We start from the raw sequence: 26,971 nt of genomic DNA, 5'->3' as shown, positions 1-26,971 counted from the left end.
ATATTTGACGAAGCCTTGATGCGTTAATATTGTTTTATTAGTATCGTGGGGTTGCTCAGAGTGAGCATAGTTAATCATGCAATGTTGCATGTCTGCATAAGCGTGTGTGTGCTGTTCGTCAGTGGAGTGAGTGTGTGCTTGGTGTTGGCAGTGTGGCATTTTCCCCCAACTGTGTGCCAGCGAAGGGATTTAATCAACATCCGCCACACTGGGGCAATCTGGCCATGGTGGCCGCTGTGGCTGAAATGTGATTTTTAGGCTAATGCTGGGTGTTGCCTCCCTATCACACATCTCCTTTTTGCCAGCGCCACCTGGTGACCATTGATTGGTAGTGTACTGTCTGTGAAGTTGTGCCGAGTGTATGCGCCAATGGTGAACCAAGCGTTTTGCTGTGATCATCAGCCGTCGGAATACACCTCCAAATATCTCTCCCTTCACCCCACCTGCCACAGTGCTGTATTGAAACCACCAAAGATGGCAGATTCGCTGATGACCGACATAACGTTGCATATTTGGGAGGGTTACATTCTTGCAGTAAAACTGAATGGATACAAAGCTTTGAACATTCCTCTCTCGCAGCACATTTTTTAAAGGGGAACTCATTTTCTCTCAGCAGCAAGTGACTGGATGTGTGCTGTGCTATCATGGTATGCTGACATTCATAATTAATGAGGCAATACAATATAATTTATGAGTACTTTGCTGTGATAATTTAAATCACATTTATATGAAATCACAGAATAGTTAGTAATATTTATGACTTGGTCATTAACATGATTAATAGGACAGTCGAGAGCACTTTTGGGTGTGGACATAATTATATCTTTCATGAAGAGGATGTTGAATCAAGAGCTGTTCCATTTCTTACTGTATTTCATTTATGCTCAAAAGTACAGTCATAATTGGTTCAGACATGTCTGTGGTTTAGTTAATCTGCTTTTTTCCTCTTTCTATCCCAGTCAGTGGGATTTTAAGTTTTTATTGTGAAATGAAGATTTAAACCAGCAACCAGCAATTTCAAATCATTACAGACTGTATTTTACTTTCATACTGTATTTAATGTTTTGTGCTTGTTTATGTGTCAGGATCGAAAGCTGACCAAGGCGGAGCAGCAGCGTTTTAAAGAGGAGGCTGAAATGCTGAAGGGTCTACAGCACCCCAACATTGTGCGTTTCTATGACTCCTGGGAGTCTGTTCTTAGAGGCAAGAAGTGCATCGTCCTAGTGACTGAGCTCATGACATCAGGAACACTCAAAACGTGTGTATCATTACATTTGTATTTTTATCTCTTTGTGATTTGAATATGTTAATATGAATATAATAAATATGATAATATTATGTTGTGAATTGTGTAGATAGATAGATAGATAGATAGATAGATAGATAGATCGATCAAAAATATAGATATTTTATAAGTATCGATTCTGAAATATCTGAAACGGTTCCAATAGGCCTACTCCTTTTCTGTGGTATCGATACATATATACCAGCTGTGCATTCTCACTCTCCCTTCTCTCTGGTGGCGAATTGAAAGTTTGACACACACAACGGCCTCCTCTCATTCACTCCCCTCATTCACTCCTGTTGAATTGGGTTGAATAGTGTAGGTTTTACATGTCCTGAATTTCGACTCAGGGTTGCGGGTATTGCGCATCATTTTAGTCATTCCCGCAGGTTTCACCCTCTCATAAAGCTGCTTCTCAAACAGCTTGCGAGTACCAAATTAACTTCTTTTTCGTGGCTTATTATTCTCCTTAAACTGTCAAATACATACAAAATAATGTCAAAATGCCCTTTTTGCCAAGCAAAAGTACATACTTGAGTACATACTCCAAAAAATTATCCAGTGTTATTTAAAATTTGATTTCTTTGATTTCTGTAGTGTTTCTTACCTGAATACTACTGTTAGACCCACCTTAAAACCATGTTTATTTAAGTTTTCTCTTTATTCTATTGTTTATTTTTTCTTATTTCATTACTGACAGTTTACTTGTCTTTTTTTTCTTTTTTTAACATAGTTCAAAGCCTCCCTGTGCTGTATGTACAGGAGCTCCTGTATGTATTACAAATGATCTGTATGGCAGTATATATGGCAGTTTTCCCCGTGGTATCAAAAATGGTATTGATATTACAATGATATAAAATAATTTAAATAAAGATATAGATATAGAATAATTTGGGACAATAGCCCCCTGGAACACGATTTCAACCGAGGGGGACAACACCCTCTCCCCCGCTGTAACACGATTTCATGGGGATGAAACTAACCCCCAACCCCTCCCACCAGCACCCCATCAGAAACCCAATTTCAAGGGGGCCAACAACCTGCACCAGGGCCCCGGATACCCCAGCTACGGCCCTGGCTGTAAACGATCAATGTTTTGCACCATATTCCGTCATTATCCTATTCAATTTGTTTGTAAATCTGGCCTACTTGTCAGCTTTTTCTGGTATATGTGCCAAATGTTACTTTTTTTTTCTTCTTTTTTTTTTTTTAACGGCTGTTGCTGCCTAGATTCATTCTATTTATCAATTGCTCAACATCCAGTAAGGTTGCAAACTTCTTACTTTATGATCTCATGACTGTTTTTCCTGTGCTTCAGGTACCTTAAGCGCTTTAAGGTGATGAAGCCCAAGGTTCTACGCAGCTGGTGCAGGCAAATCCTAAAGGGTCTTCAGTTCCTACACACGCGTACGCCACCCATTGTGCACCGTGACCTCAAGTGTGACAATATCTTCATCACAGGTCCAACTGGATCAGTGAAAATTGGTGACCTGGGCCTTGCCACCCTCATGCGGACATCTTTTGCCAAGAGTGTCATAGGTCTGTTACTTTTTTTTAGTTTCCGGTGTATAGTAGAAGTTATTCTTTGATATGTGATGGACTCCTTTATAGCCTTTTGGTGAGACACTTTTCCTGAATGGGTGCAGGTCTTCCACACTGGTGGCTGTAATTATGATGACTATCAAGTAGGGCTGGGCGATTGTACAGTAACTTGAGTTTGGATGCAGATGTAAATTTATGTTCATTAAAAAAAAACATCTGTAAAAATTGTAACAACCTCATTTTTATTGGGTAAAATTATGTTTTGCATAGTATTTAGTAGTGGTGTGAATCGTCACTCGTCTCACGATTCAATTCGATTACGATTATCATGTCAACGATTCGATTCGACTGGACCATTTAGAACAAACACTAGTAAATACTAAAAACGCATGAAAACGTCAAGTGTACTTGTTATAATAACGCTCACACACACTCGCGTGCACACATACTAGCACTCAACTCGCACACACACACTCGCACTCGCACACACACGCATGTAGCCACACTCGCAGCCTCACATGTGCACGCACACACTCAAGCTCACGCTGTAAATTTCTAAATAGTTGGGTGCATTTTTTATTTGTCACTTTTTTGTTTCGCCTACCTCCGCCATTTTACGCTAGCGAGAGAAGCATGTACGTATGTGACGAATGACGTCAGAGACACGGCAGTAGACTATAATCGATTATGGTCTATTACTCATCCACATACATCCGCGATACAACGATTAAAGGCAGGGTTGGCAGGTTTTTTCTAAAAAACTTTTTCCCAAATTTGTTTAAACTGTCTTTATATACCAATACATAATTAAAATGTAAGTACTCTGAAAAAGAGAGTATAAAAATCGAGTGTCTGTAGTCCTCTCAGGGCTGCAATAAACACAGCTACTTATTCCATTCACTCCCACCCCCTCCCTTCTGGGCTCCTTCCAAAGCTCCTCCTTTGCCAGCGCCGAGCAGAGAGGAGCGCAGTGCATGTAGTGACATCATGTCAGAATCACATGTAATAAAATACCTAACTTTATCATTATGAATATGGCTGTTAGTACTCACTATCAAGCTAGCATATCGATACTGGCAAAGTTGAAAATATATTGAGATTGATTCGGTAACGAGCTAGTAACATAAGGCAAAGCTAAAAACAGGTTGCATTGATACACGTTTTCCCATTACCATCAGTTACACTCTGATGAAGGTGAATTTCGTGTAAGATTCATAACATATACGGTGTTTGCATGTAAGAGCTTCCACGATGAAAGCTATTCTTCCTAGCTTCCGTGCCTCTTCCCCTCCTCGAGTCAAACAGGTGCGCGCATGTGGGCAGCTCCTGTAGCAGCAGGGGTGGTAGCCATGGTAGCGAGGGAGAGTGACAGTCGCCCAGCCAATCATTTCATTCGTTCCGAATGGAAATAAGTAGCTGTGTTTATTGCAGCCCTGAGAGGACTACAGACACTCAATTTTTATACTCTCTTTTTCAGAGTACTTACATTTTAATTATGTATTGGTATATAAAGACAGTTTAAACCAATTTGGGAAAAAGTTTTTTAGAAAAAACCTGCCCTACCCTGCCTTTAATTTCAACACCCCTAGTATTTAGACCATGTCAACCACAGGGAAAAATCACACATTGTACCCTTACTATCATGGTAAATAGTAACTATATTGTTTCTATGGTATTTGTTATGAAAAACAGTAGCCTAAAGACATTTAGTATTATACAAATGCACAAAAACTGCTAGACTATAACTTAATAACAAAAAATCCTGTAATTATATTCCATTACTCCTTTAATAGCCTACATTCAGTGTCTACATTAATAATATTATAAAAATCAATATGAATAAACTACATTTATGCCAGAATACCATGGTTTCAGTTAGTGTTACTACTGTAAATAATGGTAAATGTTGGCGACTTGTGAAAAGCTTTCTAACTGTCTTGTTGTGGCTCAACGTTTCTCCTGTTTTACGCATCAGCGTTGGCGAAAATATTGTTTCATCTGGCTTTAAACTAGTTTAAATCACGAGGCATTTGATTTGTGATTTGTATGGGAGAACTCTGCACCGAACTCGAACGCTTCTCACTGGATCTCACAGCGCTGTTTAGTGGGCAAGTGATCGAGACGGTCAGCGCAAGTAAATACATTCGCTCTAAGCTCACTGCAGTGTGTTTTGAGCCAAGCTGATAAATGTTCTGTGTGACGCGGTTCAAATGAGCAGCTCTGTTTCGTTCCACTTTTGGCACGTTTACTGTTTAATGTTTCTCAGATAAAACGGAAATGAGGGCGCTTATCAGTTAGGCAAATTGGTATTGGCACCAGTGCGATGTTCTGCAACACGCATGCGCAGCATTATTTGCATCCTGCATAAACATTATATCAAACACTTATCAAACTTTTGTTATACGTTTATCGAGGAAAATTATATTGTGATAATTATCTTTTTCGTTTTATCGCCAAGCCCTACTGTCAAGGATCCAAGAAAAGGTATTCTTGCTTCCTTTGCTCTTTAGCTATCTTAACTCGTAATGCCATGTTGGAGCTAACTAAAGAGCACTGTTCCACATTATTGACCGCAATATGTGCAGTAGAAATGAGAAGAACTTTCTTCTCAGCAAATATAAAAAAAATCAATAGGTACTGACGTTTTTATGTGCGCACAATGTGCACACATAAAAATGTCAATACCTATTGATTTTTTTTATATTTGCTGAGAAGAAAGTTAGCACACCAGATATTCACATTAGTACAAACATAATAAAGGAAGCAACATTTCCAATTTATAGCATTGCTCTTTTTAACAAGGTAAACCTGAACACTCCCAGCAGCAGCATATTTGGAAAAAAGTAGTCAATTATTGAAGTCTTACTAAGATAGAGGTCGCTGCAAAGGCTATCATGATTAGCAAGATCCGTGAAAGCACCAGGGTGCTGCATAGATGATGATTTCTGCTTGCAGCAGCTGAAATCCTTCATTTGAATTTCAGTAATTGTGAGATCAAGCCTTCTTGATTGTTTTAAAGATTATATACTTGTGTTTTGCAGTTGAATCTAAGGGAAGTGATTTGCACTCGTTTAGGCTTGTTTGAAATAATAATAAAAAAGTCTCAAATATGCACATTTATAGGCTTCAGAAGTTGTCGTGACTATTTGTGCATTGATTGGCTGTTGTTAAGGAAAATAGTAGTTGTTTTTAATCATAGCAACAGAAGACAAAGATAGCAAAAATGACAAACAGATGCCAAAAGAGATAGGATGTCAAATGAATGTTGTATTGGTTTCTTAGGTACTCCGGAATTCATGGCCCCAGAGATGTACGAGGAGCACTATGACGAGTCAGTAGATGTCTATGCCTTTGGCATGTGCATGCTAGAAATGGCTACCTCAGAGTACCCATATTCAGAATGCCAAAATGCTGCACAGATCTACCGCAAAGTCACCAGTGTAAGTCTATGTATGACTCTTGATTTGTAGATATTATTGGGTGAATTCACTAAATTATTTCAATATTAATACAATATTGGTAAGTGAGCCAGGCATATTGTTTAGCAAAGATTCACAAATAAACATCACTCTCAGCAGGCAAAGTTAATTCTTAGTGAATTCACCCTATTGTTTTTATTATTATTATTTAAACACACGATTTTTGTGTGCACATACTAGCATCCAGGTGTTTTGACAATCATGTGGGGGATTAACACACTACATTTTCTCTCTGTGCAGGGTATCAAGCCTGCCAGTTTTGACAAAGTAAATGACCCTGAGGTAAAAGAAATCATTGAGGGCTGTATTCGCCAAAACCGATTAGAGCGGTAAGCACTTAAATGGTTGAAGTTCTTGTGTAAGTGAAGCAAGAATGCAAAGTGATCTAAATTCATTCTTTTCACCCTTAGGCTCTCGGTGAAGGACCTTCTAAATCATGCCTTCTTTGCGGAGGACACCGGCGTGCGTGTGGAGCTTGCAGAGGAAGATAGTGGCTGCAAAGACTGCCTGGCCCTGCGCATCTGGGTTGAAGATCCAAAGAAACTCAAAGGCAAGCACAAGGACAATGAGGCCATCGAGTTCAGCTATGACCTGGAGAATGACAGTGCCGAAGAAGTTGCACTGGAGATGGTGAGAAACAGATAGGAGGAAAAGTGTTTTTATAAATCTGTAAAAATAATGGAAACTACAATTTGTGCTATTTATTGTGTTTTAATGAATCATGTCATCCAAACATGTTTGACTTTTGTTTAGAACACAAAAAGTTTTTCTTTTTTTCTTTTATAAAACTAAATATCGTTCACTTCTGTTCTTTTCAATAAAACCACAGTCAAAGAAGACTGGAGCGAATGGCAAAAACATCTGATTTTTTAAATATATTTTTTTTCTGTTTGATGCTTTTGCATCAAGTTTAGAATGTCATGAAATCGATGTAAACTATGACAGTTTTTATTTTTGGGTGAACTATCTCTTTAAGAAAACTTGTCTCTTTTTTTATTAATTCTCCATTTCTATTGCTTTTTTATAGGTGAAGTCTGGCTTTTTCCATGAAAGTGATGCTAAGGTGGTGGGGAAGTCCATTAGAGACAGGGTGACTCTAATTAAGAAGTCCCGTGAACGGCGACAACAGCAACTCCTTCAGCAGCAACAACAACAAAGTCTTGATGACCGCCGTGACTCCACAGTCCTTACCTCCTCCTTTTCCTATGTTCATCCTTCTTGCACCACCTCCTCACAGGGCACAGGAGCTGCTGCAGCTGCTGGTGGTCAGGGAGAGGCAGAGGAGCTGCCAGAAGTAGACCAACATGTCCAACAGCAAGGGACTGCATTGGGCTTCACAGGTGCACAATTCATTTAGAATCACAATCTTATTAACATGATATAACAGGCACTTGTAACTATTATTTGTCCCAAATTGGTGTATAAATGTTGATTTGGCAGTCTACTTTTCCATATTCAGAGGGTGAGAGTCTTCCTGCTGTCAGTGGACAAAGCCAAGCCTTTTCCGTACCTGAGTCAGGGAACCCATGTGCTCATGCTCAAACCAGCTATCCCACTGGCACATCTGTAAGTACCACTACTTCAGAAACAATTTTCTTATCTAGTGCCATACATCCCCTGCTGCTAAATCACCACCATTCTTGCTCATTTGAAACCTTTGTTATACAGTAAAAAAAAAAGTAATTGTTGTCTGAATGTACTCTTTGGTCAGATAAGAATTGTTTCCTTTATTTAGAGAGTGAAAGGAGCAGGGGTTATATCTCACCCCCAGCTTCTCCCTATTGGTCAGAGCGGAGGGGTTTCAAATGTGCCTGTTGGCCAGAATGGTGGGATATCTGGCATTTCCATTGGCCAAAGTGGTGGTGGGGCTCCTAACATTCCTGTGGCACAGACTTTCATTCAACCAGTCGCTATGGCTTCACAGGTCCCATTAAGTGTGCCCCAACAATATTCTCAGGTGATTGTCTCCCTTGTGTCCAGCTTTGCTGTGTTTTTCCCTTCACTCAGTTCACTGTTGCACTGGACACAATAATTATTATCTAAAGCAAATCAATCCAGGGAGACTTGGTTCATTCAGTGTCAAATGTTAAGTTATTTTAGAGGAATATGTTGAGGGACTTCTAGGGTATTTTACTCCTCAAGTTATGTGCCTTTGACAAAATATAGACATGGCACAGAAAAACATATATTTGGATAAGTGACCATATATAGACATGGCACTGTGTTACCGAAATACTGAATTGAATTTCCTAAGATATCTATCTGTGCAGTCTGACTTTGATTTAGGTCATGAGCTGAGTTACATGATGTTCACTGACCTACATTTTTAATGTTTGGTCCAGAGAACATATTTGTTGTTGAAATTCACTGTATGCTGAACCAAATGAGCTGATAATTTGAAAAATAATGGTTGTATTAGCTGTATATAGTCCTTGAATTGTAAATATGAATTGTTTCTAGAATATAATTCATAGTTCAATTTATTGTCATATAAAATTGGATGGTGCTAGACAGTAAGACATTTGTCAAGTCAAGAATACAGATAAGTGCAAAACAACGAATCAAAGCAAACTGACTGCAAAAATAGCCCCACAGCTGTTCACATCAAGTATCATTTGTTTTCATCAAACTCTGTGAAAAGTTAGCATACCTGAACGAAAGCGCTGCAGTCATTCAAAAACCCTTGCTGCGTAGTCCTTATTCACAGCAGCACCATCCTTGATTTTTAACGAGAATGATAGCGAGGCTGTGAGGGATAGACATACTGTACATCTCTTAAGTGGGTTGTACTGTTATTTAATGTTTTGGGATTTTTCTGCTGACGAAACACTGCAAAAATATCTTTCCAAGACATTTCAGTACACAAAAAAAATAAAAAAAATATCCAGACAACATGATCTGTGGAAAATTAGTAGTGATCTAGGGGCTTTATACAGCTTTTTACAGCGGATGCCTTTAAAAACAAGGTAAGTATCCCTCACAACCTCGCTTTCATACCTGTCATGGCGCTGCTCTGAATAAGGTCTATATTTGCCAATATAAACAACATTTGCCAGTAGGAATGCATTGACGTGATTTAAAACAACTTTTTTTTTTATGCTCAAAATTGCATTTAGTATAAGACAGCTTTAATGGTGGATTGGTCTGATCTGAACACCACCTGTAATGTCTTTCATTCTTGGAATACAGCTGCCTCTGATCTGAGGTGGTGCATAACCAAAAAACAACAGCATTGATTGTAGTATGAACAGTCTAAAAAATAACCTAATAACTGCTCGTGCAGAATGTTGTTTCATGTCTTTTGCTTTCCAAAATGTCTTGTTTCCTTTGGATGATTAATGAAGTGCACTAATGCTTCACTCTCTCTTTTTCTTCTTCCCACCACTACTTGCTACCCAACTCTATGATCTGGCCTATCCATCCTTCCCAAATAATTTCCAAATGTGTTTTTCCCACCAGCCCCTTCCACCATACTCAACAGATGTTACATCCTCGCAAATGTTACACTCCCGACCCACTGATGCTTCCACTCCTCACAGTTCTCTTGTACAGTCGCAGTCATACATCCCCCCAATATCACCCCAGGCACCCATGACTGTCCTCACTTCCTCCATCCCCGCTGGAGAACCCATAGCATCAGCAAGCAACAGCATGCCACCCATGCAGACCCATACTAGTATTGCTCCTGTTCAACCTACTGATGTTTTGCCCAAGCAAACTATTGTTCAGATGCAACATCAGGAGATGTCAGATTTGTCCGGAACGCTGCAACTGAACATTCAGCAAGCAACACCACAAAAGCAGGCAAATATAATGCAGCAGCAGCACCAGACTGTGGTCTTGCCACAGCCGACAGACCAGGTTCAACAAATGGCCGTTTTGTTACAACAGCCACAGAACATAGAACAACCCCAGGTGGTTCTGCAGGAACAGCCACCACATTCCAGTGCATCTCAGCAGCCATATATCCCATTGCCACAGCAGAACCAGCCAACAATGTGCAATCCACAGCAAAGTGAGCTACAACAGCAGGTGTACATACAACAACCTCCAAGCAAACCCCAACAAATTGTGATACAGCAGTATCAGCTGTCAGCACAACAATCTTCGGTAGAACAATATCAACACCAGACTCAGCAACAACAGGCACAGCAAGTTTATGTGCAACAAATAGCTGAATCACAAGAGCAGGGCATGATAAAAACCATGGTACAACAGCCACCGGTACTTCAAACAATCCAGCAGCCATTGCAATTGACGGAGCAACAACAACAGCAACTTCTGATTAGACAACAAATTGAGCAGCAACAGAAGGCTGTTTTGCAAAATCAAATGGAGCAACAACATCAACAACAACAAGTTTATATTCAGCCACAACAACAACAACAACAACAAGTTGAGCAACAACAAATTCTTCTGCAGCAACAACAAAACTTGGCAGTTCAGCAACAGATCGAGCAACAGCAGCAAGCATTACAGCAACAAAAGCAAATAGAACAGCAGCAGAAAGCCATTTTACAGCAACAGGTGGAACAACAAAGACAACAACAACAGGCTTTGTTTCAGCAACAGCAACTGGAGCAACAACAAGCACTATTGCAGCAGCAGCAACGTGAACAACAACAGGCTCTTCTGCAGCAACAACAGTTGGAACAGCAAGCTTTGCTACAACAACAGCAGCAACTACAGTTAAAGCAGCAACAAGCGCTTTTACATCAGCAACAGTTGGAGCAGCAACAGCAGGCTTTGTTTAAACAGCAGCAACAACAGCAGCAGCAGCAAGCACTCATTCAGCAGCAGCAAAAGTTAGAGCAAAAGGTACTGCTGCAGATGCAACAGCAGACACACATTGATCAGCAACAAACTTTACTACGCCAGCAGCAACAGCAGCCTCAGCAGATAGAGCAACATGTTTTACAGCAACAGCCACAACTACAGAAGCCGACAGATCAACAATTGCAGCAGCAGATTTTTCAACAACAGACTGAGCAGCAACAACAGACATTGCTACAACAGAGAGAGTCACAGATGCAGCAACATCTTCTGATGCAACAACACCAGATTGAATTACAGCGACAACAAGCTCTACAAGCCGAGAAACAACTGCAACAAGTTTTGATGCAGCAACAGCATATAGAGCAGCATGCAGCTTTGGTAGATCAGGCACACCTAGGGAAATCACAGCCTCCTGAGATGGTCCAGCAGATTAGTCAAATGCAGCACTCTCAACAAATAATGTCCCCACAACCTCAACCTCATCTTTCTCAACAACAAACTGAGCAGCAACAGGTCTTGATTCAGCAGCAACAAGCCATCCTTCCCCAGGCATCACATATACCTTCTCTGGTAGATTTACAAGTTCCAACCCTGGTTCAAGCGGTTCCAAAAATGGTTAGTGCTCAAATACCTAGTCAAGTTCCAGCCCCAGTACTCATCCAGCAACAGGTACCACCTCAGATGTCGGCTCAACCTTCAGCGCAAGTACAAATCCAGAGTCAAGGGGACTCTGGAATTTATGGTCAGATTCCCCTGCAGACTCAAAGTCATCCTGCACCACAGTCAATTGGAGGCCATATTCAAGCAGGCCAGCTGCAAGTTCCACAACCGACCCAACAAATCACATCTCCAACACAAGTTCCTACACCACAACCCATTCATTCGTTTGCACCAACTCCAACACAAATAGCCTCACAAGGGCAAACCCTTCCATCCCAAACTCAATTGGTACCACCTCAAGCTGCATCTTCTCTCCAGTGTCAAGTCGTGGTAGGGTCACCTGCACCTGCTCCTCTTGTGCATTCTACAGTGCCGGCTGCTTCTACACTTATGCCCACACAATATGCTCAAGCACCTGTCGGTCCGCAAACCATTCAGTCTCTTCAACTAGACCTCACACAACCTGTGAAACAACAACAACAGCCACCTGTGCAGCAATATCAGCAAGCAGTACTTTCTCCGGTGTCACATGCGCCCGCCATCAACCCAATGGCCACTTCATCAATGCAGTGCTATTTACAACAGACAAACCAATCACAAATGCAGGCTCCTCCAGTCATCCAAGCTCATCAACATCCAGTCAGTGTGGCCTCGATGCAGGCGGTCTTGAAGCCCATGCCTCCAGTGCAACCTCAGGCTACCCAACAGCATGAGCAGCAACTGCCTCAAGCCCACCATGTGCAGCAACAGCAACCGCTCCACCATCAACATCAGACCCAACCTGTGCAGCAGCTTCTGCCCCCTAATGCTGTTCTACCACAAGATCTCCACCAACAACCTTGTCAGCCTCAATCAGTGCTCCAGCATATGCTCCCGGTAAACATTGCTCCCGGTCAGGTACCTCAGACCCAAGCTAGAACGGTACCTCTGTACAGTCAGGTGGTTTCGTGTCTACCACCCTTGCCCCAGAACCAGCAGAAACTAACTCTTCCTGCTCAAACACACACACAGACTACACACTCCAATGCACCGGCACAGACCCACATAGAGGCTACTGGGAGTTTCGAGCAGCTTCATTACTCTCAAGCTGCCTTTATACCATCACAAATCCCCCCAAGTCCATCTCGTTCTTCCCTACAGCCCTCTGCCACTCTCCCAGCCCTACAACCAACTGTCCCAGTTTCAGAAATTCCTGTCCCAGCAGAGGCACAGCTAAACCAGGCAAGGCCTGCTGACATGATCCCTGATTCCCCTCCTACCGTCAATGCTTCACAGTCCCATGACTCTAATGGCTCTGTGTTGCCCACCAACTCGCTGGCAGAAAGTGATGCTGCATTGCTGGGCAGTGCTCAGGTACAAAAGCACTTTATATTAGTTTCAAATATATAACATATTAGCAGTGAGCGAGTTTATTGCAATATATATAAGTGACCCATATACGTGTATGTGAAGGTTCTGCAGAACAGATTAATGAAGGTAGAAGACAAACAAACATCTCTTCTAACTCTGTTAACTTGAGATGCAAGACCCACTACTTCTTAACACATCTTAACACCTGCAAAACCAAAGTTTAACTTACAAAAATCAAACCAAATTTTTGTCTCTTGAATTTAGGACAGTCATTTTGTTTTTGGTTAACACAAAGTATTGTGTAATACTTTGCTTTCATTTTATTTATGGAATTTTGTATTATTTGTTTTATTATTTGCATAACTCATTACATAACTGATGTTTTGTTTTTCTTTTTGTTTTTCTGTTGGTATGTTGTGGTTCCTGTGTGTTTGTTTGTGTCTTTTATCTTGTCTAAACAGGAGAGCCCACATCAGTCTGCCAACAGGGGCTCCTCATCAGGGTAAGTAGGTTTATGTACTTTTTTTTAAATATATGGTATACATTTAACTGTGCACAAACAAATCTTTTTTTTTTTTTTTTTTTTTTTACTTTTTATTAAATCCAGCTCTGTTCCTGCCAATGGAGATGAGGCTCAATTGCTGTGGGCCAGTGGAAAACTAGATAAGGTAAAATCTCAGAGGAGATCATCCTGTCAAAAGACTGAAAAAACTCATTTTCAACTCAGCATGTTGCAGGTATGTAAATCACAATATTTATAATAATTTCTAAGCTTTACTTTTAATTTAATTAATTGAATCGTATATAATGAACACTGTCTATGTTGTAGGTCTCAGGAACAGGGGACAACATGGTAGAGTGTCAATTGGAGACTCACAGCAACAAGATGGTCACATTCAAGTTTGACATTGAGGGAGATGCACCTGAAGACATTGCAGATTATATGGTGAAATATGTTCAGCAGCTATGTGAATCATTTGCTTCTTAAGAAGCAACATATTAAATTAATTTGTGATAGCTGATCCTGACCTGTTGCTTTTGCATTGAAGTATGTCTTCACTTGTAAATATCCTCTCAATGTGTTTTGTTTAGGTGGAGGAGGATTTTGTCCTTGAGCCTGAGAAAGAGAAATTTGTTGGGGAGCTGAGAGCTATAGTGAAGAAAGCTCAAGGAATACTTAGCACTCAGTCACAGGTCTAACCCTAACCTAATTTTTTGTTTCTGAAATGCCATTGAATGTATGCTAACATTCAAATGTTATGCTCACCAAGGCTACATTTATTTGATCAAAAATACAGTAAAATATCATAACATATACTGAAATATCATTACAAATTAAAATGTTTTTTTGTTTGTTTTTTTAAATGTATTTTTATAATTTATTCATGTGATGGCAAAGCTGAATTTTCAGTAGCCATTACTCCAGTCTTCAGTGTCACATTAATCTTGAGAAATCTTTCTAATATGCTGATTTGATAATCAATGTTGAAAACAGTTGTGCTGCTTAATATTTTTGTGGAAACTGTGATACATTTTTAGGATTTTCTTTGATGAATGGAAAGATCAAATGAACAGCATTTATTTGTTCACTAAAAATTATATTTAATGTTAAAGTCTTTACTGTCACTTGATAAAAAAAAAACTGTAATGTGTCCTTGCTAAAAACATATTAAATTTTTTCTTTTCTTTTTTTTTTTTTTTACTGACCCCAAATTTTTGAACGCTAATTTTATTAGTTTTTTTTCCTGTCTCAGACTGGGTCCTTGGAGCAACTCCATGTGAGCACCCCATCCAGTGCAACAAGTGTGTATAACCTTCTGACCTTGTCATAAATGAAACTGAAGAATAAAGTTTGGATTAAAGTTGTATTGTCTTTGTAACTTTGGTGTCTTTTTATCTTGATTAAAATAAAAAATAAATATTTACCAAGACTTTTTTAATTTTACACTGTTGTTACAGTTAGTAGCAAAATAAATGTTCTGTGTTATTCTCCTATTTGCGAAGTGGATTCAGCCCCTCAGTCTTCCCCCGTGGGTCGCTGGCGATTCTTCATTAACCAAACCATTCGCCATCGTGACTCACACTCCAACCAGGGAGCTTCCACTTCCCCACCAATGGGAGAGAGCCTAGTTCCCAAGTCCATAGAAATGGAGAAAGGTAGAGAATTCACTGTGACGCACAGTACTTTTTGTCTGGTGTGAAATTTGAAATTGAAATTACTTACATAATCCAAACTAAAATGGATTGAGTGAAAGTTTACAACATTTCTGTTGTTAATTTCAGCAAAGATAGCCATATAGTGATGATAATTAATAAGATGGATATTAATTAGCATGACATCTAAAGAATTTTCTACTCTGTCTAATGTATTATTAGATCATGAGAGCCCTCAGCGCTCAGAGTCTTTTGCTGGGATAGCATCTTCCCCAAGTTCTTCAATATCTGCATCCTCTCCTCTGGTCTCTACTGTATCAGCCCCTGCATCCATGTCAGCCTCGGCCATTGCTGCCCAAAAAGATATAACACCCTCTGCCTTGCCAACAGTAGGGCAAGTCTCCTCTGCTACCTTGACTGCTGGCTCAATCCCTGTCATGGCTTCTAGCACCTCTGCCGCTCCTTTCCCTGCAGTCGCAGCCCTCACAGGCTCCAATGTGGAACAAGGAGATGCTGCAGTTAAAGGTGAGGGTGAACAGCCCCTCTCTAACTTGTCTGCTTATGGGACCCCTCCAGCATCTCTGGTGACCTACGCTGATCCATCACAGAAATTGCCAGCTCAAACCCAAATGGCACCCTCACAGACACCAGATATACTTCAAGAGACCCAGACACTACAGTTAGCAATGGCCACCACCGAACAGGCTCAGCAACCACAGATTACACCTCATCCAGTGCTCCAGGTTGCTTCACAGCCACCTATTCTCCAGCCTAGCGAGTCAAAAGCACTATCACAGCCGATACCAGTGGAGACGGTCCCTTTGCAGGGAGGCCTTCCAGCTGCCCAAGTTCAGCAGGTCCCTCACCAACAAGTACATGTTGATTCTCAACAGCTAGCAATGCAACAGACCGCATTCTTGCAGCAACATGGCCTCCAGCAAACAGCCAATGCCGAGCAAATCCAACACCACACGGTAGAACAGTATGTGTCTCAAGAATCCACACCGGCCCCAACGATGCTGTCCATGCATCCTCCGCATTGCTTCCAGACCCAGGATCCCCTACAGCTTCGAGCTCAGTTTCAGCCTGTAATCCCGCAGCAGCTCTCCACAGAGCAAACGCAGATGTTACTTCAGCAGGTACCGCATGATATGATGCCTATGGCACAAACCGTAGTGCCTCCGGCTGTGCAGAAGCAGGCATCTGTCCAGCAGCCGGAGTCTGAGCTGTCCACTGGTGAGGACACCGTCAGCCACTCCGCCCCACCCCATCCTTCTTCGGACATCTCTCTCCCACCCCTCCCACTCTCTGAAACTACTCTTCCCGCCCTCTCCCATACATTCACACCCTCTCCTGCCCAGCCCTCCTCGGTTGCCGAGTCAGACAGCGAAGGCCCGCCCAAAATCGAGTTTGTGGACAACCGAATCAAGACTTTGGATGAGAAACTGAGGACTCTGCTGTATCAGGAGCACAGCGGCAGCGGGGCAGCTCTGGGAAGTGGCTCCACGGGCGGCCCTGCTCCTGCCCCCTCGGGATCTGCTGCAGCCTCCACAGCAGTTGATGAGTCTTCAGAGCCCCCCTATACGTTCTCCCCACCTCCTGTCACCTCCTCAGACACATCCCCTCACTCCACCTCTTCCACCACCTCCTCCACCACCCCTCGTTCTTCCTCCACCTCTCCAGACGGAGAGCGGGAGAGAGCATGTGAGGAGGAAACAATCCCTTCTGCCGTGCAACAACAGCCTGCATCATCCTTCTCCTCTACATCCCCTCCATGCTCCCTCCTTTCCCCTCCACAGGAGCCTGGATCCCCGAAAGTGCCCAGTGAAACATCAGTAAGCGTAAGTGGGGTGTTTATAACAGATCAGTGGCAGGAAGCTAATAATTTTTTTTCCCAATCCATTTTATTCAAAAACAAATGCAGTTCATATATCCCTTCAATAGTGAGGCTGTTTTTTCATTTCTGAATTAAAATTAATTTAGTTTTTCGGTGGGACATAAGGTAAAAAATGTCAGGTATTACAGCTATCCACGTGAAATTAAAATTAAGCCTTTTTAAAGAAAACTTTATTAATAGTTTGTCATGATCTTTTATCATTTAAAAAAAAACTGCTTATTTTTATTAGAAAAACTTTAAAAATGTGTTTTTTCATAAAGACAGAGAGATTTTATTCTCACATCTTACGTTTGTTCACCTCCTGTTGCTCACATGTTGTGTCCAGGCTCCCCTTTCCCTCCCTGGAGATGTTCTTTTGCCTTCCTCTTCTCAGTCGCCCATCCCACTGTGGCCTGGACAGCAGCAGCATCAGCACAATGAAGGAGGTGGATATTTTGGCCTAAACCTGACATGTCCTAGTATCAGAAATCCTGTTAGCAAGAAATCCTGGACTCGCAAATTCAAAAGCTGGGCATGCAAACTGCGCCACTCCGCCAGCTTGTTCAAGAAGCCCAGAGTCCAGCAAGGTAGTGTCCATAGGAAGCACGCAAGAGAGAGCGAGTGAGGGATGTGGGTGGGCACTGACCTAAAACAAATGTTTAGATTAAAATGAATGTAGCCAATAATATAGCTGAGTCTTACCTTGCTAGATAGGGATTTCTTAATTTCTAAAAATACTGTTAGAATTAATAATTAGTTATTAATCCTAATAGTCTTTCCATGGTGACGTGGTTGTTGCTTTGCCTAGTCTGTACTGATATCATTACATCATCTAGCGATACATTTTTCTTGCTTGAGTTTTTGTTTTAAAGGAATTGTTCTGCTGTACATTAACATTTATGTTGTAGCCTCCTTTTTGTTTTGTCTGCATGGGTTACCCAGGGGTAAGAACAGAGGAGTGTAGAAAGGAAAGAGAATCTAAGAGGGATGACCCTTGTGCGTCGCACCTGGATCTGAGTCTCCATCCCCAGCGTATGCAGTGCAGTATTGCGGCACCCGTGTCCCTCACCTTCCTGCACCCTGCCTCACTCACCCAGAGCACCTGCTGTTGCGAAATAGCACACTTGTTTACAAGTTACATGGGCCAGACTCTGAAGTTTGCACCTGTTCATTTTTTATTTGTTTAGGAATTGAAGAGGCGTGATACTAGATACTACATATTGTTTATCATGCCCACTCTAATTACATTTCTGTCCATTCTAATGCAAAAATAACAGCTGCAAACTTTTTTTTAATACTGAGAAATTAATCTGGCCCTCATTACATTTTTGAATTTACATTTTATGCACCATTGACACTGTATTTATATGAATTAACTCACTGAAGCTTTAGCAAGCAAGTAATTCTAATGTCTAGTAAATCGAACAGCTATTTTTCAGATGCTAGCAATCAATTTTTCATATAAGCGTAGATTTTTATTTCTCCCTGAACTTTAGATCATATCCTGTTCTTTCCTATCTGGGCAGACTTTTAGAAGGTTTTATTTCTTGTATTTTTTTGCATGTCCATGGGTTTGTTTGTTTGGAATGGAATACTAGCATACTGCTGTCCTTACAGTTTTTGTTTAAAACTGGCATGTGAAAAAGTACACAGTATGCACTGATAAACATTTCAACATTTCATTACTATAAGTTTGGGGTCAGTAAGAGTTAGAAGAAATAAGTAGTAGAAATAATTAGAAACTAGCACTTTTATTCAGCAACGATGCATTAAATTGACCAAAAGTGTCAGTAAAGACTTGCATTTTTAGCAAATATTTGAAATCACATTTTAAAATATATTTAAATAGTTACGTTATTTTAAATTGTAATAATGTTTCACAATATTACTGTTTTTACTGTATTTTTGGTTAAATAAATGCAGTCTTGGTGAGCATACCCCAAACTTTTGTACATTCAGTGGCATGTTGGAAATAAAAAGTTAAATTATCTAATTTTGTAGTACAAATGGCAGTCTAATCAAGTAATGAGTCAAAAAAAGATTAGTGTTAGAATTTGCAGATTTTATTGCTTAAATTATTTCATTGAATGAAAACTGAACATTTGCATTCTATGCACAGTATAAATACTTATTATAAGAAGTATGATGGGATACAGTATTCCTTGTATTGTTCTCTGCTTGAATTCAACACATTTTGGTGAAAATGTCATATCTAAGACATCTGGCTGTTCCATAAATACTGAAAAATTATATACTGGGCAAAATATACTTGCTTGGTATAAGTCATATGGTAGTATGCCATTCCTAACATAGCCTACATGTAATATATCATCAGTCTAAAGCAATAGTTTTTAGCAATTCAAGCCTGACAGACTGTACATATTCAACATGCGTGCGTGTGTGTGTGTGTGTGGCTATGTATCGTGAAAAGCACCTTAGGACCATCAACTAGAAATAGTCACTGGAATGATACAGTGTTTCTGTAAACACACCATGAACACGCAGTAGATGTAGATTATTCACACATGCTGACTGGTATCACTGCCGCTCTCTAGGGAGTGATATTAGAGTCTGACAGATGAATGCAATCATGTGAGTGTGGATGGATGGGGGCATACTTCTGTTTATTACTCTCTAATGTTTTAGAAGTTATGGTGCAGAGATTGTTCTTCCATGAACTGGCTTTACTGTTTGTTAAATCTGCTCCCTGCCACCCCTCCCCAAACCCATTCCCCATCACACTCTGCGTCCACTCAGCATGGCATTTGAGATGATAATCATATCCGTATTCATGTCCACCGACTGCCAGCGATGGTGTAATTTGACATGCTAACTCTAAAATCTCACCATGTGAACATGCATGGATGCTTGTTAGTCAAAGATCTGTTGTGTTATGTAGGTATTAATGCCATCTTCCTGTGTCTGTGGTGTCTTCTGTTTGTGTGCTTATTTGTGTGTGTGTTTTTTTATTTTATTATCTGTATATTCCCATTTCATTTTACTATTGTCATTGTGTTCCCTCGTCTTTGCGTCTCTCTCTTTATTCCTTCCAATAAGATGGCAACTTCAGCCAAGGGCTGGAGGAGGAGAGGGAGGCATCTGCAAATAACCAACCCTGCTCGCACAGAGGGCGTTTCCAGGTACTGCCATTGTTCTGCCATTCTCATTTTGCAATAGCTCAATCTTTTCAGTTTCTTGTCAGACAGGAAGAAGTGTAAACATAGAAATGCTGCTGGGAAAATTTCTACTCAAGTTTGGAGTTTGGAAAATGGAATTCTTAATTATTTTGGTTGAGATCTAGAAAAAAGATAATGTCATTTTTCTCCAACTGACAAAGGCAGATTCTAACAACTGACAAAGGCAGATCTAATTTGACAAAAGATCACACATTAAGTGTGAAATTGCTCTACTTCATCAACAGTGCACAAATAACTAAATTGTATCATCAACATGTATTATTACAACATATTTACGCTACCCTTCAAAAGTTTTTATATTTTTGAAAGAAGTGACTTATGTTCATATTATTACAATTTAAAATATCCATATTTGTTTTATCTTTTAAAATGTAATTTATTCCTGTGAAGGCAAAGCTAAATGTTCAGTATCATTACTCCAGTCTTCAGTGTTTTTTGATCCTTCAGAAATCATTCTAATATTCAGATTTGCAGTTTAAGAAACATTTCTTCTTCTTATTATTATTATTATCAATGTCAAAAGCAGTAGCGCTGATTAATATTTTTGTGGAAACTAGTACAATTTTTAGGATTATTTGATGAACAATTTTTTGTTGTTGATTTGCAATCTTTTGTAATGTTAAATTGTATTTACTCTCACTTTTTATCAAATTAATGATTCCATACTGAATAAAAGTATTAATATTCTTTAAATATTGCTGACCCCAAACATTTGAACGGTAGTGTATATAAAATCAATAATAACTTGCTTCCGCCCTGATTGTTTGAATAACGCTTTCCATTTACAACCTTATGTTGTCTGTGGTGTGATCATGTGGTGTTAATGTGCTTACCTTATAAACACAATCATTCCAACATGACTAATAAGAAGTATGAGACTTTCCCTGATGTATGACAAGTCCATCCAATCCAATTTCTTTTAGCTGTTGGTCAGTTTCCGCATATTGTCTCTTTTTGACTTTATTGTGATCAGAGTTACCACAAATAATTTAAACTTTGTGAAGTAACTGCTACTTCCTATTCTCTTTTCTTGTAGGTGATTCCAGTGTCCCAGTCCGCAGAGCCCATTTCACCGCAGGAAGCTGCACCAAGCCAAGGATTCACACAAAGAAAAGTTGGCCGTTTTTCAGTTACACAAGCCGAACAAAGTGAGGAAAATTTGACGGACAGCTCTCCTGTGTCACCTGACCTGGAGCGAGAGAGGAGGAAAACGAAAGGAAAGGATGGTGAAAAAGAGGAGAGGAAAACTACAGTGCCCACCCACCCACCCAGGAGTCACGCACGCTCGCCCCTGGGCAGCAGCGACGATGAGAGCGAGGTGGAGGATGAAGATTTGAGGAAAGAGCTCCATAAGCTGAGAGAGAAGTGAGAGCAGTTGAATTCTGCACTGCTGTTCTTCTTATACTAATACTTCTAAATCTACTATTACTTCCTCATCTCTTTTATCTTTGTAGACACATCAAAGAGGTGGTGTCCCTGCAGGCACAGCAGAACCGAGAGCTGCAGGATTTGTACAGGCAGCTCCGCTCTCTGAAAGACCACAGACATCCCCTGTCCATGACCCTGCCCCGGACCTCTCCTTTGCCCGCTGCACCCCTCGCCATCTCCCCACGCAGACCCCGACCCGCCAAAGCCAAGCTCCGGCCCCGACCCCACTCTCACATGGATAACAACGGAGTCACACACCAAGGTAATGCCATAATGAGGAGTTAGAATCAGCTTTTTTTTGTTGTTTTGTTTGTTTGTTACTATAATCCACTTTTATGGTTTTCCTGTTGCTTTTAAAACACACACTCAGGGAGTCTTCAGCAGTCTAGTAGTCATTCTGGTAGGGAGAAAAGCAGGCTTCACTCATACTGCAAGCCTGAGAAAACTCCATCACTGACTGCTAATAGAGGTACTAAAGCTATAGAACATGCTCAAAATAATAATACATTACCATTCAAAACAAAAAATAATGTTATAGAAGTTTTTCTATTACAAATAAATGCTGTTCTTTTCAACTTTCTATTCATCAGCGAATCCTGAAAAATATTTATCAGGTTTCCACAAACACATTAGGCATTAAAACTGTTTTCAACATTGATAATAAGAAGAAATGTTTCTTGAGCATCAAATCAGCATGATTTCTAAAGGATCATGTGACTGAAGACTGGAGTAATGATGCTGAAAATTCAGCTTTGCCATCACAGGAATAACAATTTTAAAAGTATTAAAATAGAGAAGTTATTTTAAATTGCAATAATATTTCACAATATCCAATACGATATTTACTTTGATCAAATAAATGCAGCCTTGTTGAGCAAAGAGACTATTTTACAAAAACTCCTAAACTTTTGAATGGTATTGTAATTAATGAGGATTACGTTGTCTTTATTTAATGGCATCTTTAACAATTCCATCATTTTGTTTTCAGACCAGAGTCCTTCAGGCCAGGTTTCTGCCAATAGAAAGAGCACATTCACAGATGAACTGCACAAGCTTGTTGATGAGTGGTCAAAAGAAGCTGTTTGCCCTGTTCAGCCTAAGCCTTCACTGAATCAAATCAAACAGATCCAACAAGTGCAGGAGTTGGGCGGATGGGGTCAGACTACTGAGGTAAAGCATTCATGCAACAAATACAGTGTCTCCATTTTCACTATCCTGTAGCCTATAGGTTAAAATATTTTGCTGTGATTATACAGTGGGATTCAAAAGTCTAAAGGTACGATCACATTAGTGAAATTTTGCAAGCAAAAAACATTCCTTGTCCATTGTCAATAGTGTAGCAATGTGTGAAGCACCGCTCACACAAGTCTCTTTCAAAACAAGCAGATTTCTGTTGGTCAGTGCAGCAAATTCGAGTGACCAACTTGAACCCGTTGCGAAATCTGACAGGGAAAATCTTTCACCCTCCTGATTGCGTGGATATCTAATGACTGTTTCGTCCACAAAAACTCACTAAAACTTAACAGTGGTAATCGTGACTTCACCTTAAAGGCACACTATGCAGTTTCCGTTTTTCTCAAACAGCGACCCCTAGAGTCACTGTAGAGTACTTGTATTTAACGTTACTGTTGTAAAAACCACTCACGCAGAGCCATCTCTGCACTCTTCTGACCGCGCTTTCTTCGTTTTTTTCATCGACTCTGCCAGGATTCACGTCTGAAATGCATGCTAGTGTCTTCCAAAGAGGCTGCTTCATATGTTGTTGATGGATGTGACGTCATGCCGTAAAGCAAGCCATGATTCTCGCGAGATTTGTCGCGCGCCACCTCTCAAACTTGCATTGCTGGTTTTGCAAGCGGCGTCACCCCCGCTTTGCTATCGGGATGATTCGCTCTACTACAAGTTCGTAGACCATCGAAATGATTTCGAAGCTGTTATATTAAGGTACAAATCTTGCATAGTGTGTCTTTAAGAAGACTAGAAAAAAGCAAAATAGGAGCGTTTTCAAGTAATTCAATACCATTACCACACCTGTGTGCTTAGACTCACAGGGCGATCCTCGCTTCGCATTTAAAAATTCATAAGGGTATAAAGGTAAACTAAAACTTGATTATTTTCAGATTTAGATACAATTTTAAGTCCTTGATTTTCAATATAGTTTCAGACGTTTGGATTCTTCTGTATTGTTATTTGGGATGCTAAAAATCAAATCAATTAATAAGTAAATAATGTTTCTATCTTGCAGACAACAGCTTCATCGGGTTGGTTTTCCGGGGCTCCTTTAAGTACTCCTGTATCAGTTAGCATGACTACAATGGCGTCCACCCCCTATAGTACCATCAGTGGACAAACGCAGGCGCCTTCAACGAAATTTCCCATCGCTCCTCTACCCCAGCAGAATGCACATCTGCAGTACAGCCCCTGTCCCCTGCACCCGCAGCAGGTCCAGCTCCTGACAGGATCCCAGCCCCTGGTGTCTGGCACGCCTCCCCCCAGCGCCTCCCCCTCGCTCATGACTGCAGCGGGGTCTCCTCTGCCCCCCGCCACCAGCATCACAGCTGCCTCTGCCCCCGCCACCACCAATCAAGACACCATTTTCTGCTCGTGCTCCACCTCCGCTCTGCCCTCCAGTGCCAAACTTCACTCCAAACCCTCCACGTCCACCCTTCCTTTAGGACAGCAGTGAGATGAGGTCTGTTTGAGAAGATGGAGAGGAATACCCGATGTACATCCTGTACAGGAAGGACATTAGTAGCAAGTGGTTGCGTGTTGGTGTGTGTGGGTATGGGGGTGTATAAATACTGTAGTGTGTGTATTTGTGTGAGTGTGTGTTTGTGTTGCATTTTTCAATACATATCCTCTGTGTGTTTCCCCACCGTCAAGTTTTATATCTGGCTTAGTTGGACCTGAACTCGCCCTATATAGAGAAATTTTTTGAGATGAGATATGATCCTCTTTGTTTTTATTTATCAGTGCTTCAAACAAAAGGACTATTTGAATTTTAAAAAGTGCAATTAGTAAAGATATTTAAATTCTTTTCTGTGTTGTTGTGACGTGGGTCTGTATAGCTTAAAAGAAATATTTTTTTATATATACGCACAGAAACGACAACAAGCAGACGTCAGCAGTGAAGCGCCATCTTAATAGAGCACAACGGATTCTGCCGGTGGCGAGATCAATCGCATGTTCCAGCGCAGAGCATGGTAACCCTGCAGCCATCATCTTAGCTACGAACCCAGTCGAAAAGACGTGTTGTGCACGGATAAGGCATGCTTCTCATGTATTATATTTTACAATGATAAATAGCGGTAACGTTTTAGATTTAGCCAAGATTTTTTTTTCTAGAATAACAAATAGCCATTGACTAATTCCTTTTACGATCCTGCAATTGATTCTGAGAAAAAAAAAAAAACAGTTCTTCAGTTCATTTGATTTCAAATGAAACTAGCTAATATGATTGCAGTATTTTTCACTAGCAGGCGTTCATATTTTTAAGGTTTACACTATTAACATTAATCCCATGGTGAAGAGTGCAAGACTAGACGGCTGTTTGGAAAGCTCAAGTGAAGTGAACGCAGCTTGTTCTTGTTCTTGTCTATTTTTGCACAGTCCCGTTATGTGCTTCCGTGAACACCGAACTGTGATCTGTGAACTGTGAGTTTGCTTTTCGTGAACGCAGCGCATCAGCAAAACACTGGCAAAAAGATGTGTTCCTCATTGAATCCGGCATTTCATCAGATACTGCTCTGGTGCTAAATAAGATATAGACACATACATAACTGCCATGGAAATTTACGATTGGGAGAACATTCAGAAATAGGTTGCCTTCTACGGTGTATTTTTCTACACTGATCATAAAGCTTATATGTGATTCATCTAGATCAAGATATCAGTGCCCAGACTTTAAATCAGACCTGTAACTAGAAGATTCAGTCAGCATTCATCAGAAAATTGGCTGTTTTTAATGTTTTGTTGAAAAAAGGAACTGAAGGTTGGTATGAAAGAGGCATCCTGCGTTTTTCAACAAGTAGGTGAGAGATGGACAGGATGGAATGGAAAGTGCACAGGGAATGAGGAACGGATTCATTTTGTGAAGCTTTTTAAATTGTGCTAATGCTAGAACTCGTGGATGTTACAAAAAGAAGTCAACATGACCGTTGCCTACAGAGGATTGGGATCATACAGTTTCCAGTATTTTATGTCCTTTTTCTAAAGACAAGACCCACCTCCTCACAGTAAACCCACAGTATAGTGGTGAGCAAAAAGCTGTTGTGTCTAAGAAAACTCCAACGTTAGCCATTTGATCTGTGCAAATGGGAAATGTAAAGATAACCCTCTGCTGAAGTGTTACAAAAATGTAATCTAAAAAGAAAGCATTATTTTTGTATTTTGAAAGGGGTTGTAAAAATGTAAAATTGTGTACTGATCAGTGTTTGAGAAAGCTGTGGTTATCTGATAAGACACAAGTCCTAAACAGTTTCTTGAGTTCCCCTGGCTTACAGCTTTACCCCAAAAGTGTGTTCAAAGATTACGACCTGATACAAATTTTTGATTTTTAGAGGGATTTTAATTCAATGCAAATGATTGGGAATATTATAAGTAAAATCATTTCTACAGTGGAGTAACTTTTGGGTGAAGTTGTTCAGTAAAACTAGGGGGACCACCAATAATTAAAGGTTATTTAAGTTAAAATAATCTATAGAGGACTAAACTTATTGCTGGTGATTTAGCGACTGTAAATGGTAACTAATTCAACTGTTGATTCTATTTATGTTTTGTAACTAATCAAAAATAAACATCAAATGTTAAATATCAAAGTGTTAAGGATTATTTTATGTGACCCAACAGATGTGCTGCCTAACATTTTTATGAAAAAATAGACACTTTTATGAATAGTTTAAAAGAACAGAATTTATTTGAATTTATTTATTTTTGAACAAATCTCTTTACTGTCATATATTTAGTCCTTGCTTAATAAATTTGTTTCTTTTTTAAAACTCCTACTGACCCCAAACTTTTGAACTATAACGGCGTTATACGGATTACACTGCCTGTAATATTCAGTGATACCGGTAGAGGTCTCAGTGTCCTAATATTCTGAAAAGATAGCAAGCATTATTTACTCTAGAGTCTAGTCTATACAATCACAATATGACAAGACCTGTTTCTTCTGCCAATCTCTAATCAGTGATAGCCTAATTAATAGGCATTATAATTAATATTT

At 40.2% G+C, this 26,971-nt stretch overlaps 1 protein-coding gene across 6 annotated transcripts in view; it reads left to right on the top strand.

Moving 5' to 3' along the window:
* The window catches only part of wnk3 (WNK lysine deficient protein kinase 3), a 51,981-nt gene extending 25,417 nt beyond the window's left edge, over positions 1 to 26,564 (top strand). Inside the window, exons 3-26 of one of the 6 annotated variants that reach the window (XM_082146126.1) lie at positions 1,086 to 1,258; positions 2,604 to 2,824; positions 6,110 to 6,267; positions 6,547 to 6,635; positions 6,717 to 6,936; positions 7,334 to 7,646; positions 7,766 to 7,872; positions 8,042 to 8,263; positions 9,766 to 13,095; positions 13,554 to 13,594; positions 13,700 to 13,829; positions 13,922 to 14,038; positions 14,185 to 14,286; positions 14,847 to 14,895; positions 15,097 to 15,249; positions 15,469 to 17,087; positions 17,469 to 17,709; positions 18,065 to 18,154; positions 20,180 to 20,262; positions 21,356 to 21,684; positions 21,774 to 22,009; positions 22,118 to 22,216; positions 22,736 to 22,917; positions 23,993 to 26,564. In XM_082146126.1, the coding sequence (XP_082002252.1) occupies positions 1,086 to 1,258; positions 2,604 to 2,824; positions 6,110 to 6,267; positions 6,547 to 6,635; positions 6,717 to 6,936; positions 7,334 to 7,646; positions 7,766 to 7,872; positions 8,042 to 8,263; positions 9,766 to 13,095; positions 13,554 to 13,594; positions 13,700 to 13,829; positions 13,922 to 14,038; positions 14,185 to 14,286; positions 14,847 to 14,895; positions 15,097 to 15,249; positions 15,469 to 17,087; positions 17,469 to 17,709; positions 18,065 to 18,154; positions 20,180 to 20,262; positions 21,356 to 21,684; positions 21,774 to 22,009; positions 22,118 to 22,216; positions 22,736 to 22,917; positions 23,993 to 24,433 (8,745 nt within the window). In that variant the 3' untranslated portion in view covers positions 24,434 to 26,564. The remainder of the gene's footprint in view (positions 1 to 1,085; positions 1,259 to 2,603; positions 2,825 to 6,109; positions 6,268 to 6,546; positions 6,636 to 6,716; positions 6,937 to 7,333; positions 7,647 to 7,765; positions 7,873 to 8,041; positions 8,264 to 9,765; positions 13,096 to 13,553; positions 13,595 to 13,699; positions 13,830 to 13,921; positions 14,039 to 14,184; positions 14,287 to 14,846; positions 14,896 to 15,096; positions 15,250 to 15,468; positions 17,088 to 17,468; positions 17,710 to 18,064; positions 18,155 to 20,179; positions 20,263 to 21,355; positions 21,685 to 21,773; positions 22,010 to 22,117; positions 22,217 to 22,735; positions 22,918 to 23,992) is intronic. The other 5 variants (XM_082146129.1, XM_082146128.1, XM_082146130.1 and 2 more) reach the window with 5 other exon arrangements.
* The last annotated feature ends 407 nt before the right edge of the window (positions 26,565 to 26,971 follow it).

This window comes from Leuciscus leuciscus (genome assembly GCF_965113295.1).
Source record: "Leuciscus leuciscus genome assembly, chromosome: 18".
In the NCBI taxonomy this organism is placed as follows: Eukaryota; Metazoa; Chordata; class Actinopteri; order Cypriniformes; family Leuciscidae; genus Leuciscus; species Leuciscus leuciscus.
The sequence above is the reverse complement of the archived record's forward strand: the minus strand, read 5'-3'. Positions and strand labels throughout refer to the sequence as shown.